At 54.1% G+C, this 15,574-nt stretch overlaps 1 protein-coding gene across 3 annotated transcripts in view; it reads right to left on the reverse strand.

Annotated features, from left to right (window-relative positions):
- Window positions 1-760: 760 nt before the first annotated feature.
- Window positions 761-15,574, reverse strand: part of CMKLR1 (chemerin chemokine-like receptor 1) — a 38,435-nt gene continuing 23,621 nt past the window's right edge. For all 3 annotated transcript variants that reach the window (XM_004281365.4, XM_033408649.2, XM_049698575.1), the window contains exons 2-3: window positions 3,231-3,306; window positions 761-2,595 (exon numbers count right to left, since the gene is read on the reverse strand). In XM_004281365.4, the coding sequence (XP_004281413.1) occupies window positions 1,495-2,592 (1,098 nt within the window). In that variant the 5' untranslated portion in view covers window positions 2,593-2,595; window positions 3,231-3,306 and the 3' untranslated portion in view covers window positions 761-1,494. The remainder of the gene's footprint in view (window positions 2,596-3,230; window positions 3,307-15,574) is intronic.

A 15,574-nucleotide genomic window follows, 5' to 3' on the forward strand; every position in this document is an offset into this window, starting at 1 on the left:
TACACATGTAAAGTGCTTAACATAGAAGTGCTAAATAAATGTAGGTTACCAGGATAGTCTAGAATATTCTCAGTAGATACATTCTCCATAAAAGAACAGAGTTTCTGGGACCAGATGGAGCTGGGTTCAGACGGGTAACTGGGCCCCTGGCTAGCTGTGTGACGTTGGGTGTGTAACTTCCCTTCTCTGAGCCTCAGCTGTGTCGTTTGTAAATGGGACGATGACACTGCAGCACAGGGAGGTGTGGGCCCCAGAAAAGACAATGTGACTGCACATACGAGGGGCCCTAGGCCTGTGGGCCCCCCTCGGCCCTGCGTGTCAGGAGCACAGTCCAGTGAGCCAGGCTCCAGATTCTGCTTCAAGCTCGGGGACTGAGCCCTCGGACTCAGCTTCAGCCCGTGAGGTGCTCCGAGGTTGCTTCCTGCAGCTGATTTTGGACTAGCCTCCAGCCAGGCTTTGAGGAAGTTGGGAAGGAGTAGATGTCCCCCACCATCCTCCCATCTGCCTCCTGCCCTGGAGTGTTTTCTTCTGAGCATCTCCAGCAAGAACCAGTGGATCAGGGAAGAGGGAGGAATCCCTGTGATGGGGTAGAGGCTGCTGGTGAAGCTGCCCACCTCGAACCAGCCCAGAGTAACAAATGCAAAGTGAGAACAGGGCTTGGGGCAAGGGGCTGGCATCACCCCCACCCCCAAAATAGCTATGGCCCAAAGCACCATCGCCCTGGGAGGTTCGAGGGTGAGTTGATACATGTCACGCACCCTTTGAAAGGTCTTTTCTTTCTTCATTCCTTCCCCCAAACCCCTGAGTCCTCATCACAGCCCTGCTTCTCTTGCCCTCACAAAGAGCCCCATGGCTCCGCAGGACCTGTTGCCTGTCTTTTCAGCCGATATGAAAGTCAAATGCATGGTCCCGGGAGTTCCTGTGCTCACATGTCACCTTCTCTTCCCAGGGAACCTGGAGAAGGTGTGTGCATTTCCACACACCCTAACCCAGAGGAATGGCTTGAGTGGCAGGATTTCTGGCCAGCTATTGACAGAGGGATATGAGCGAGGCGTGACCTACATCACACTGGGTTTGCTCTGACCTCCTCTGCTCACACCAGGAATGGACCTTGAAAAGCGTTTCTGTCATTCCTGGGAAGCACTCAGGTAGGTAACTGATCCCTCTGTCTTATGCCCATCCCAGTTCATAGCAGTGCTTTTGAGAATGCTCCCTTTTTTGCTTTGCACCAGTCAAGGCTGGTCTCCCAGGATGCACGGGATCTTCCAGCCTCTTCCAAGGCTGAGCGCCGTAGCCTGCTCTGTCCGCCGTGCCCCTGGAAGAAAGGAGTTCTGAGCCCTGGATTCCCAGTTCAAAACACAGTTCAGCCCCATGCAAAATACAGCGGGCATCTGTGGGTGCCCAAGATGTTCTTGCCGTGGTCTCAAGAAGGCGTAGCTTTGAGCCTCCAAGGTTGGGAGTAGCCACGGGGGGCGGGGGTGTTCCAGGCGAGGCTCAGAGCATGCTGGTCTCCCTCTCGTTCATGGATGACATCTTGGTGAAACTTCTGTGGCTGGGATAGGAGGAGTGGCCTGTGTCCTCACTCAGAGCATGGACCAGACGGGAGAAGAGGGCCACCTTGAACTTCTTGAAGTCCTGACCCACAAAGACGTAGAGAATGGGATTCATGCAGCTGTTGGCAATGGCGATGGCAGTGGCCAGGGGCACACCCAGGCTGAAGACGGAGCCAGGTATGGCGCTGTGATGGAGCTCCAGAAGGTACAGCGTGTGGTAGGGGCACCAGCAGAGGAAGAAGGTGATAATGATGGTCACGATGACCTTGAAGGGCTTCTTAGTCTTGGCCAGGCGGTTGCGCCGCAGCTTGCAGACGATGGTGACGTAGCAGGCGGTGATGATGAGCATCGGGGTCAGGAAGCCACAGAGGAAGCGGGTGATGGTCACCGCCACGTGCCGGCCAAAGCCCACAGCGTCCACTTGGGGATGAGTGGGCCACGAGGAAGAGCTGGTGGCAGACAGGCTGAAGTTGTTAAAGCAGGATATTTTCCCGTGCACGTGGGCTGTGTCCCGGAAGACGAGGGATGGGGAACTCAAGAAGAAAGCCAGGACCCAGATGACCATGCAGGCCATGTAAGCCAGCCGGACGCTGCGGTGGTTCTGGGACCAGACGGGGAGGAGCACGGAGATGCAGCGGTCGGAGCTGATGACAGTGAGCAGGAAGACGCTGGTGTACATGTTGTGGATGAGCAGGAAGTTGCTGATCTTGCACATGGCTGTGCCGAACACCCAGTGGTAGTCCATGGCGGCGTAGGTGATGTGGATGGGGAGGAAGACGTTGAACAGGAAATCCGCGACGGCCAGATTGAGGAACCAGACGGTGTTCACCGTCTTCTTCATCTTGCAGGTGGCGATGATGATCACCAAGCCGTTGCCCAGGATCCCGAGGAAACAGATGATGCTGTAGACCACCACCAGGAAGATCCTGACCACCCTGCCTTCCAGGGGAGATAACTCCTCCAAAACCACGATGGGGTCGAAGTCATCAGAGTACACGTACTCATAGGTGAGGGAGGTGATGTTATCCTCATCCTCCATTCTCTGCAAGCGGAGGCAGGGGTCATTAGGGGAACTTTGATGAGAACTGGCTTTAAGAGGTTGACCTTAAAGCCAGTGCGACTGACCGTGTCCTCCCTGGCTGTGAGCAAGGCCAGTCGGGTGGCTTTGCTATTTTATTTACTGGACTAACACCTCTCAGGCACCTCCTGTATATCGGGTACTATTCTAAAGGGTTGAGGTATGTAAACTCTTTTCATCCTCATAATAACTCAATGAAGGTTGTTACAAACCCCATTTTACAGATGAGGAAACTGAGGCACAGAGAGCTTGAGTCATGTGCCCAAAGTCTTACAGCTGGGAAGAGGCAGAGCCAGGAGTCAGGCCCCAGCTTCAGAGTCTATGGTCCCTCTGGACCACCATGTTTTTGCTGCCTCTCTGGGACCCTCCCCTTTCCCTTACAGTCTAGTGGGAGACAACTATTCATCAAAAAACTCCTCAAATCATGGAAAAATCGCAACAATGCTAAGCGCAATAAAGGAGAGGTGCGTAGTGCTGTGAACTTGGTTCCGACCGTATTTCCAAAACCCAGGGACAGCTGCACTGACAGTGCACCCACCTCATCCTCGTCCCACACTGATGCCCTTTGGAGAGATGAGTTCAGATCCCGTGTCCCTTACCGTTCACTGTTACGATGCCCAAAGCTCTCCAATGTGGGTCCTTAGCCAATCAGTTCCCAAACACAGCTGGAAACACCTGCAGGGAAGAATGAGGAACAGCAGTTGGCTCTGGATCTAAGAACCAGAGGTTTGGGTGGACCCAGAGCCAGAGGTTGAATGTATCGCTGTTACTCCCACTTTCCAGAGGAGGAAGCAGAGGCTCAGAGAAGCTAAGTGATGTGCCCGAGGTTACCCAGCTGGGAAGCGGTGGAGCCCCCTGAACCCAGGTCAACAGCTGAACCCTTCATCCCAACCCCCATCTCCACCGACCCCCCCATCCCAGCACATCCAGAGACGAGAGCCCAGTTCAGGGATGGGTGCAGGGGAGAGAGTATGGATGGCTCGATACAAATCCACTGCCAGGGCAGGACCCAGAAAACACCATTTCAGGCAGTGTTGGGGACACAGGAGACAAGAAGAGGAACTGCCCAGAGCACCTACTCTGTGCCAAGAACGATAATTTCCTCATCACATTAAATCCTCCCAGAGGTTCTTCCAGGCAGGTGATACTACTCTTGGTTTGGAGCTGTGGAAACTGAGGCTCAGAGAGAAGCATCCTTCTCACCGGGCATCTTCTGGGCCCTCTGTTACCAAGAATTGGGCCCTGGTGTCACAACGGTCCCATGAGACAGACACAAATACATTCCCTGAGCATCTACTATATGCCAGACAGCTGAATGGGTACTTCATACAATCCCCATAACAACCTTGTTGGGCATTTTCCCAATTTATGGAAGAAGGAACAAAGATTGGAGGGTTCGCAAGCTTGGGAGGTCTTGGAGGAGGCGGTCTCACGCATCGTTCACACCCAGCCTTGGCCACCTGCCAGCTCCGTGGCTTTGGACACACAACTTCTCCTCTCTGAGCCTCGGTTTCCTCGTCAGTAAGATGGGAATACTCACTACTTCACAGAAAGGATGTAAGAATTACAGGCGATCAGGAATGCGGAGCATTTGGCTCAGTGCTGGCACACTCAATAAATATTAGCGATTACATTGCAACCCAAGGGTAAACAGCTGAATTCTGAGCTGGAATCCGAACCCAGGGCGCTGACAATGCAGAGCCCATGCACTTTCCACCACCCATGTTTTCCCCATCTGACAAATGGGCCCTAAACCAGATGTTTCAGCCTGGCGACACTGGCAATCGACACTTCATTATAAGTAAGTCCAACCCTTCTCCATATAAATTCATCATTGCTGCTTGATGGGCTCGAGGTGGTATTTTATTGCATAAAAGTCATCTTTCGCTTTTTATTAAATAAAAGCCACTTGGAAATTTCCATTGAGGACTCTGGGCTCAAAGGAGTGGGCATCATCCCACTCTGCAGCCTGGGAGAAGAATCCAGAAGTGTCCAACCAGGGGTCCCCAAGGACTTCCTGTGGGACGCGGAGAGAAGACGGGGCAGCAGCAGCTGCCCCCTCCCCCGACTCCCACAACTGGGGGAAACGTGACAGGTGTTCACGATAATAATGTATGTGCTGAGCATGTGATTCAGATGGTCTCACTTTGACCCAGGAGGGGCCACAGCGAGGCTGAAGGAGATGAAGACCCTTGCCCAAGACATCTGGGCAGGGGGTGGGAGAGCCTGGATTTGAACCAGGTCTGCAGAATGTGGGATCTTGCCCGCCACTCCACGCTGCGAAATCGTGATCTCATGACAGCCACCGAGTGTGTCCTTGAGGAAGGAATGAGCATGGCCGCGTTCCCTGTTCCGGGCTGTGCAGGATCCAGGGACGAGGCCGTGTCTTCCCAGGTTGCTTTTCCACAGGGGCTCACGGTCAGTCACAAGGGACAAGACAGAGGTGGCGCTGTGTCCTGAGCAAGGCCAGGCTGCCCCCAGGGAGCCCCGCGGAGGGGCATCCCCTAACCTGGGCATCGGAGGCTTCCTGTGGCAGGTGGGCTATGGGCTGAGGTTTGTTTTTTTTTTTTTTTTTTTTTTTTTTTTTTGCAGTACACGGGCCTCTCACTGTTGTGGCCTCTCCCGTTGCGGCGTACAGGCTCCAGACGCGCAGGCTCAGCGGCCATGGCTCACGGGCCCAGCCACTCCACAGCACGTGGGATCTTCCCGGACCGGGGCACGAACCCGTGTTCCCTGCATCGGCAGGCGGACTCTCAACCACTGCGCCACCAGGGAAGCCCGTATGGGGGTAGGTTTAAAGGGCAGTTGTGAGTTAAGACGGGAAGGAGGGAGGAGGGAGGGCATGCCAGGCCGTCTCCCCCGCCCCCGCATCCCCCCCTCATTAGCGGGCGGGGGGGGGGCGGTGTCTGAGCCCCCAGAGGAGGGCGAAGAGTAGCAAGGTCTCAGGACCCAGCAATTGGCACTGAAGCAGCTGCAGAAATGCGACATCACGTCTGGCTCTCCCCCTGGGCTGGAAGCAGCTCGGGGTCAGAGATCACAGGTCTTTTCATCTTTGAGCAGGGTGGAGGCCAGGCTGGGCCTGCACAGGGTGGTGCTGACATCCCCCGGCATGTCTGTCCGACTACTCCTCACCCCTCATCCCCCCAGGAATGTCAGTGTCCCCCATAGGTGTGTGCCCTTCCCCTCCACTCCCCCCTGCCTGAGCCCCTGGGATCTCCCTGCAGGGGGGCACCAGTCACAGGTTTGCCCTCAGCCTCGGCCTCTGCTCTATCCCGACGTACATCCCTCCTGTCCTGTACTGCCCCCAGCCTGGGCAGTAGAGCAGAGCAGTCAAGGACACAGACCCTGGGGCCCAGCCTAGCTACCAGCGTCCAAATCCTCCTCCTTCATGAACTCCCTGTGACCTTGAGCCGCTCAGGTATCTTCTCTGTGCCTCAGTTGTCTTATCTATAAAATGGGTATAATCGTAATAGTTCAAATGGTTGAGAGGATTAAATGTCACATGCAAAGTACTGAGAACAGGGTCTCTTATGGGGTAAGCACTATGTTTTTACTGTCATTATTACTGTTGTTATTATTATCATCATTTTTCACCCTCAGTCTTCTACTCTTAACTCCCTTCTAAAATGGCCTTTGCCATTCTAAAATGGCGGGACGGGCCAGGAAGGCCAGAGGACCTGTGCATCTTGCCCGCTTGTCTCCCCAGCTCTGGGTTCAAGGGCAGGTCAAGGGCGATACAGGCAAGAATTTGCTTCTCTAAGCTCCAGTCTCCTCACCTCTCCAGAGGAGTAAGTACCCTTCCCTCATTGCTGTTGGAAGGGTCATAAGAAATGACAATGACTCCTTTGCCAATTGCAAAGAGCTGTAAAATTCTCATTGTTCAGATTCCTTAAACCCTCTATAACCAGGAAGCTTAGGAAAAAAGGGTATAAGTATACATACATAATCTGTGCATACTAACATTGTATACATGATATGTGTATGGCTAACATTTATTTGAGCACTCCCTATATGCTATTGTGCTCTGCCATAGCCTTACAAGGATACATTAGCTTGCAGTTAAGAAAACTGAGGTTCAGAGAGGTGAAGCAACTTGCCTGAAGCCACACAGCTGGGAAATCTGACTCCAGAGCCTGACTTCCAAGGATCCCAAGTGAAAAGTCTCTTGGGTTCCCCCTGCTTCCCTGAGAGATTAGGAGTCCCAATCCCACCTCTCTGACCTCTCTAAGCCTTAGCTTTGAACCCTGAGAGCCCAGACCTTCATCACATTCTTGATCCTCCCATGGAGCTGCCTTCCCCGGTTTCCCTTTGCCTTGCCTTCAAGGTCCCTACAAGCAGCTACCACAGGGAAATCACATCTGTGATGCTGTATTAGTCCTGGACAGTGCTGCTACCCACTGCCTCTCTCAAGGTGCCCTTTATGAAGTTCCCTGCCCAGTGAGAAATGCCCTGGAGAATTCAAGGTAAGGAAAAACATTATTTCCTCTGAGGAACTAGGCTGCTTCCTCAATCTTAATAAACAAAGTTCTACAAAGGATCACGTTTCCCTTTTTGATGTGGCCATAAGGAAGCTCAGAGTCACATCTGCAGGTCAGAGGCAGCAAGCCCATTCGTCCTGCTGGTCTGCAATTCCTGCGTTGGTTTGGGTTGGCTCTGATGTCTACATCTAGCTATACTTTATGTTGGTTTTAGTTCCTTGTGATAGATAAATCGGGGCACACTCTAGCCCAAACATTGTACCAAGCTTTTTAGTGGCATTCGCTCATACGTCCCCAACAAACCCCAGCAGTAGTACTGCTGTTACTCCCAAGGTAAAGGTAAGGAAGTGAGGCTAAGGCACAGTCAGCTAGCAGCCAGTTCACACCCAGGTTGCTGGGACTCTGTGCCCTGCTCTTAACCATCTTGCTTTCCAGAAAGTGGAGCACATCTTTCCATGTCTGTTCACACCCTTGCTGATGCCCCAGGGTCGCCAGCTCCACCCTCCCGGGAAACCTCCTCTTTGCTCCCCTTTCTTAGCCCCTCAAGGAACCTATGTTCCCCAGTTTTCAGGACAATCTGGCTGAGGTCTGGGGCACAGATGGGAATCGTTTGCCAAAGCTGACACTGTCCATCACAGCCCAGGTGGGCAAGCGAGCCTGTAGCCAGACTGTCCTTCTTTCTGCCCTCGGCTCCCCAGGGAGCCCAGGGGACAGATGAGCTGTCCTGGCGCGGCTCCCAGATTCTTCGTGTGATCCCAAACTCACACCCATTTGGAACCAGGACCTAGAGCTGATCTGCTCTGAGGCTCCTGAGACAGACTCCCCAAGCCCGTCTTGGCAGTCCTTTCTTTGGGACAGTTCCCATAGGTCCCCAGAAGGGGATGCCAGGGAAGAGGTGGTAGGGGAGGCAGGAGACCCGCTATGACACCGGAGCAAGTTTCTTCCCCATCTCTGAGCCTCGGTTGTGCCATCTGCAAAATGGGAATGATAACCCCTGCCCTGCTTACTTCTCAGGGCCGCTGGGAGCACGCATTAAGGCCCTTCAGCTTGTCCCAGGCTTGGTGAGGATGATGGAGAAAGACCCAATGTGAGTCAAGGCCCTGGGAGGTCTGAGAGCTCCACTTTGTGGAGAGACAAAGCTTCCCGAAGCGAAGTAACACATTTGCTACGTGGCATCTGCCAACAATCAAAATCACTCATTTTTTCAGAGTGTTTAAGAGTTTCTATTCCCTTTTAAATTTCCTCTACAAGTTCAAACTCATCTCTGAAAACCAGGCTCTTCTCCAGCCGGTTTTCCCTTGGCATCCCTCCCCCCACCCCCTGCAGTGGGTTAAATGTCTTCCCTCAAAAAAAAAAAAAAAAAAAGATACATTCACCAGAACCTGCAAATGCGACCTTATTTGGAAAAAAGGGTCTTTGCAGATGTAATTAACATAAGGATCTCAAGATGAGATCATCTTGGATTAAGGTGGCCTCAAATCCAATGACAAGTGTCCATATAAGAGGAAATGACAGAAGGAGGTTTGACACAGAAACAGAGAAGGCCATGTGAAGAGGGAGGTGGGGCCTGGAGGGATGCAGCCACGAGCCAAGAACACCCAGAGCCCCAGAAGCTGGAAGACACAAGGAAGGGGCCTCCCCTAGAGCCTTCAGAGGGAGCACAGCCTGCGATGGCTTGTTTTCAGACTTCTGGCCTCCAGAACCACAAGAGAATCTACATGTCTATCGTGTTAAGCCCCCCGGTGTGCAGTCATTTGTTACAGCAGCCCTAGGACACTAATACACCCTCCGTTCTGGCTCCGCGGCACCCTGCTCCCCACTGCGGGGCACGCGGTATTTACATGATCATTACTGGCTTCACACATCTGACTAGATTGCAAGCTACCTGAGGGGGAGGACTGGGTCTTATTCAGGCTCCGTATCTCAGGTCAGAGCAGGATGCGGGCACCAAGTGGGTCCTCGGGATATTGCTGTGTCCTCACATGGTCTTCCCTGTGTGCGTGTGCGTGTCCTAATCACCTCTTCATATAAGGACATCAGGCAGATTGGGTTAGGGCCCACCCTAATGACCTCACTTTTCCCTAATCACCACTTAAAAACCCAGTTCCAAATACAGTCACATTCCCAAAGTACTGGGATTTAGGACGTCAGCATATGAATTTGGGGGAGGGGACACAATTCAGCCCATAACACCTACATAGTTGTCATTATTGTTAGAACTTAACATTGCTATTTGCTGTTCCTCCAGATCGCTCCCTCTGTGCTGGGATTGCCACCTGGAATGTACAGGGAACGCCTTCCTGCAAATCCGAAAACACAGCAACCCCAGCAGAAAAATGGGCTAATGATATAAACAGGTAATTTACAGGAGGGAAACCTCCAAACCGACGTATTAGACAAACTGATCATCAAAGACATGCGAATGAGAACTGTGGAAAGGTTCTAGAAAGCTGGGATGGAGACCCCCTGGGGCTGGCACAGGCTTCATGCCTTGCTGCGGGTACCCGTGAACCCCTGCGTGACCCCCAGCTCATGTGCGGTGTTTGGAGGGGCATGCCTTAGCATTGGTTCTCCAGAAGCAAACCTCACGTAAGCCTTCCTGCAAAGGTGATTATTAAGGAAGTGTTCCAGGAAAACCCAGTAAGGGAGTGGAGAAGTAGGATTAGGAAAGGGAGGAGGTCCGACAAGGGGGCAACGCCAGGCAAAATCCCTGGGGAAGGTGGCTTGGTTCATGCCGGGGTCAGGGAACAATGGAGGTTGAATTCCAGGAGGCTATATATATCCCTCCATCCTGTCCTAGGAGGGGCGCAGTCCCAGGCCCTCCCAGTGCCCGAGGGCAGTCCTCCGACAAAGAGCCACAGGTGCGGGCTGTCAGTAGCAAGAGCCCACGGGGAGGCTGTGTGCCCCAAAACGGTCAAAGATCCAGGCGTCTCGGGCAGCGCAGGGGCGTCTGCTGACGGCTGGAAGCTGGAAGCTGCTTACGTCCGGTGTGGGAGAGGCAAAAAGCTACGCAGCTGTTAGAAGCAACAGATTAGCAAGTGTACACACAGCGAAAGAGCACAGCTATTTAAAACCACCTACCCAAATAGCACGTAAGTACACTGAAAACAAGCCTCCAAAAGCAGTAACACACGTTCTGCAAGAACAGGGCCAAATAACGAGATACAGGCTGAACAGATTAGAATAGCTCCTTGGGAGCGGGGGTGGGAGGGAGAGGGAGAAGGAAAAGGGGAAAAAGGAAATGAATGCAGAGAAGAATGAAAATAAGACAAGGGCGGGGGCTTCAGAGGCCTCTGAGGCAGATGGGGATGGGTGGAGGGGTGTCATTATGTCAGCCTTCCCTCCCCTCCTGAGGTCCAGAAAAACCCAAAGCAAACAAATACACACCCCAAATTCCTGCCCCCGGGGTTCAGGCTTGGGCAGTGACCAGCCCGTGCCTGGGTCACTGAATTCCTCATAAAGCCACATTGGGCAGGGGAAGGACCAAACAAGCAGCCTTGTCCCTGCCCGGGGCCTTAAGAGCCCCGCCCTGCCAGCCTTCTCCATCAGGCTGGGAATGAACGTGGATGAGCCCACAAAGGGAACAGCATCAACCCCGTCAGAGGTGGCTGTGCGGCGGCCAAGGCCCGATTCCTCCTGCGGGAGACCAGAGAGACCAGGCAGAAGACCCTGCACAGATGGTCCTGCCCTGCCCACCTGGCCAGGGCAGACAGACCCTTGCTGGGGAAGGGGTGGGAGAGCTCAAGGCCACATCTGGTTCCTCCCACCACAGAGAGCAGAAACCTCAGACAGATGTTCTTTGCTTAGTTTTTATTAAGCAAACGTGTATAGAGCTCTCACCAAATTCCAGGCACGGTTCTAAGCACTATTACAGAAGAGGAAATTGTGCCAGAGAGGTTAAGTGCCCAGGGTCACACAGATAGCTCAGGTAAGCAAGATAGGCCAAATTCGTCATTCCAGACAGGAGGAAGCTCAGAGCCCGATGAACTGCCAAACCCACTCTCCTTCCTTGTCCACTGCCTCGCCTCCTCGGGACGTTCCAGAATCCTCTAGTCATTGCCCCAGTGGAACCTCCCAAGAGTCCCCACGAGGTCAGGGTGTGCATTTTCCAGGTGGGGCAAGACGAGGCTCCCCTGGGTTTCCCCCAAGCCCCCGTGCCTCTAGGTAATGGCCCTAAGGGGAGCATGTTACATCCCAGGTGCTGCAGGAAAAGCCCTTTGGAGGGGGCGCATTCATTCATCCATTCTTCAAGGATGTGTGGAGCCTGCTGCCCCCTGGCCCTGGAGAGGAGGCCAGGGTGCCATGGGCACAGCTCTTCCCACCTGGACCTCCCCCTAACCCTGCAAGGTCACTGTCATCCGTCCTGATTTACCGAGGGGATGTCTGAGGCCAGGCAGCAGTGAGAGAAGGGTCATCTGCCTGCAGTCACACACCTGGTTAGTGGCAGTGCAGGGATTTGAACACAGGTCCTTAGGAATCCAGGGCCCCACCTCCTCCAGCTGCCACCTGCTAGCCTGTGTCCCCTGGGCTCAGGGGACAGCAGGGCTGAGAGCCATCTGGGTGGCAGATGTGGCCTTCAGCTTCCTCTCCGTGTCTTTGCCACGCCCCTCTGCCAGACTGTGCGAAGGACTTGCTCCCTTTCTGTCCGCGTCTGGTCTCTCCCTGCTTGCTTCTCCGTCGTCAGCCTCTATCTTGGTCTCTCTCCCTTTGTCTCATCTTGTATTCTCTGTCTGTCCCTGTCTCTGTGTCTCGCCCTGCCTCTCACTTCTCTGTGCAGTCTCCCTGTCTTCTCTTTGTCTCCCTGTTCCCTCCCTCTCTCCCCACCCTCCCGCCTGAGAGGCCAAGCCACGCTTCACCTTCCGGCATCACTCACCTATGTGCCTAGCGGGCTACACCGCAGGCTGCCACCCTGTCTCCCAGCCCGCTGCCTTCCGGCTGCTGCGTCTCCAGCCTATGGCTAACCGTCTCCTGGCTGCAGGCCCCAGGCCGAGTGCAGGGGCTTTATCAGGGCCCGTGGGCGTGGGAGCCCATCGGGGAAACTGGAAACTCTTCCCCCCGTGTTTGCCCTGGCTCCTGTCCGCGTCTCCCACCTCCCCCATGGCCCACCCTGACAGTCCGGGCCGGGCGGCCCCGGATGCCTCTCCTCCAGCTTTCAGAGCCTCCAACAGGCTCTCAGGAGCCGGGAGGCCCCTCAGAGGGCATTCTGTTTTGTAGCCGGGGAAACGGAGGTCCAGGAGAGGGACTGACCCTCCCTAAGCCTCAGAGAAGAGGGCCTTAGCCTGTCTTGCCCGTGATGTATCCCAGAGCCTAGAAGCCAGCCTGGTGCTTGACACACCTTATGCCTCACCACTCCGCCCTCAGGCCCTCAGCTTGTGACATAGATTTGCGAATGAAGCCTCACTCAGAGAGGTGAAGTGGCTCACCCCAGCTCACACAGCCTTTAAGCATCAGCCCAGGGTTTGAACCAAGGACCCTCTGACCCCCAAACCTTGGCTCTTTCTACTTGCCCAAGATCACAGCCTCAGCCAGCAGGTGAAACATAATGGGGCCTTCCAGGCACCACTCTCCCGGTCACAAATGTCCCTCCTCGGCAGTGTCCCCACCTCCCCCAGGCCCTGCCAGCCAGCTTTGGTCCTGATGCCTTGGCCTCTGCCACAGTCCTCTGTCTGGTCCCATCCACCAGTCCCTCATCCTTCAGGGCTGAGAGGGGGGGCCTCGAGCCCCACAGCCGGCTCCAAGAGAGATTCAGGGGTTACCAACCCTGGATCCCTAGCCCCGAGAGACTCAGGAATCTCGAAACCACACAGCAGCAGCTGTTCCAGCCACAGCCCTGGCTGCCAGCGCTGGGACAGAATTAGCTCTGTGTTGGGAGAAAATTTCCTCCCTGGTCCCACGCCCACACCCGGGAGCTCTGGCTGAGTCACCGTAGTGGGGATCGAAGGTGCTGGCTGCCTAACAACCTGCCCCATTTTCTTGGGGTTGGGATGGGGCTGCGTTTGGGCTTAGGACTCTGCAGCGGTGGGAAAACGCAAGGAGCTTATGCCCTTCGACGTGGGCAACCTGCTTGCCCAGAGGCCCCAGTAAACCTCCAGTGCCTGATGGGAGCACTGAAGCAGGAAGACTGCCCCCCCCCGCCACCGCCAAATGTCCACTCCGCTGCCTGGATCCCCCCCCATTAGAATGACCCATGCCTTCTCCCCAATGTGCTGTCCTCAAATTCACTGCTCCCTGCTCTGTGCCCTGCAGGCTGAGCTGTAGGAATAATATTATTAACTCCCTGCCCTCTGACCTCCAGTTGACTCCATCCATGAAGGCCCAGCAGGGGCTGCAGGACAGGAAGAAAGCAGGTCGGGTGTTTATTGTCCCAGTGCCCTCCCTGCAGGGTCTCCACGAGTCGGTCACAGCTACACAACCTGGGTCCCAGGAAGCAGTCCCTCCCTGACCTCTCGACCTAAGGGCAGGAAGGGACCTGGGGTCTAAGATACAAGGATACATCATTTAGGCTGTCCACACTTTCTAAGTCCTCCCTTGCCTAAGAACTCATCAAGTCCTCATGTGAGTGGGTCATCTGTTTCCCGCTGAGACCCTGACCCAGAATCCAGACTCTCCGTGTCTCCCCCTCCGACACCCACACATCTGTTTCCTAAACAGCTCGCAAATCTGTCCATCATTTCTGCCCGCCTGGGTGAGTGCTAGAGATCCCTAACCAGCATGTCACTTGCACTATAATTTCATTTTCCACCTAGTAGCTGGAGAGACCATGTCAAAATGCAAACCGCATCACAGCTCTCCCCGCTTAAAAGCCCCTGGCAGCTCCCCTTTGTTCTTAGAACAATGCTAACTCCTTACCGGTGTCCCGGAGGCCCAAGCAGTCTGGCCCCTGCCTACCTTAGGACTGAGCGGAGGCTGGACCCCAGCCCCAGAGAGAATCCTGACTCGGAAGCAGATTCCTGGCCCAGGTAGAGGGCGGACTCTTCCTTGCAAACCCAGCCCCACTATTTTACTGCAGACCCAGCAGCTATTCCAGCCACAAAAGACCCCCAAGATTGTTTGGATGTATGTGTCTCTTTGGACATATGTCCAAGATTGTTTGGACGTATGTTGTTTGGACATATGTCTCTCTTTGTTTGGACGTATGTCTCTCTTTCCAGGCCAAAAGGCTACTCTGGCCCCCACCGTGGGTCCAATGCACAAACACTACGAATTCTCCCGGCCACTCAGCTTACATCCAAAGCGGTCAGGGAAATAGCCTGGGTCTCTCCCCCGTAAACAGTGCCCCAGCCCCTGGAGGTGGCCTGTAAGCAGATTTTCTCCCATGCTTATAACCCACTGGACTGGGAGGCCCGGCATCCCGTTCGCTTAATCCCCTGAAGTCAGCCTTGAGTCTACTCACGTCAATAGTCCCCAAGCTGTGTACACAGAGTATCTGGAAGGCAGCAGGCACAGGGGTTTTACGTGAGCCGCTCAGGATGTGGTCGGAGGAGGCTGCCAGTGGTGGTCGCCGTCTCCCCCGTGCTGGCAATGCCCTCAGTGTTCTGCTCATGGCGTGGGCTTGGAGCCCAGACTCTGAGTGGCTCCTGGGTGCCCTGCGAGTTGTCATAGTTCCAGCCCCTGTCCCCCTAAATCCAGGCCAGCACAGCCCACCTTCAGCCCTGAGGGCCAGGCTGCATCTGATACCGCCCCAGAGCATGGCTTCTCCTCTGGGTACCTTGAGATGCGTGGAAGGGAGCAGCCAAAGGAACTGTCCCCATCTTTAGTGCCCCAACCTGCTGTGGGAGAGAAGGGCGAGGAAGCTGAAGACCGGCCTCATCTGCTTCTGCAGCCCTTCTTTGCAGCCCCTCCCTCTCTCTCTGTTACTCTGAGAACCTTACCAGGCCCCTGAAAGTCACTCCTGGACATTCTGGTAAAGAGCTTTTGACCCTAGAATGCCAGGGTTAAATATTATAATAATCACCAAAATATCAATATTTTATTGAGCACCTACTATATATGCCAGGACATTGAGAAGCACCTTATGTGTATCATCTCACACAAACCCAGGGGGATTATTATGGCCATTTTAGAGTTGAGGAAGCCAAGGCCAGAGAGGTTAAGGGTCTTACCCAAAGTCACGTGGCTAGTGAGAGGCAGAGGTAGGATTTGAACCCAGATTAAGAATACAGTGCTCTTTCTTTTATACCTTACAGGATCTACTTGGCAAATGTCTTTAGATTAATCTCTGACCATTTGGGGCCTTGGTTTCCCCAACTATAAAACAAGGAGGTTGGAGTTGATGGCATCAAAGGCTCTCTTCCAGCTTTAAAATATGCCATAATTGAATGGGCCAAGTGTCTGTCTATTCCTAGCCTTGTGCCCATAAAAAGACAGCATGGCTCAGCTCCACGCTGTGTGACCCCAGACAAGTTGCTTTACCTCTCTGAGCTATAGTAGGGTTGCCTATAAAATGGCAATAATAAAACCTTCCT

This window comes from Orcinus orca, chromosome 15 (genome assembly GCF_937001465.1).
Source record: "Orcinus orca chromosome 15, mOrcOrc1.1, whole genome shotgun sequence".
Lineage (NCBI taxonomy): Eukaryota > Metazoa > Chordata > Mammalia > Artiodactyla > Delphinidae > Orcinus > Orcinus orca.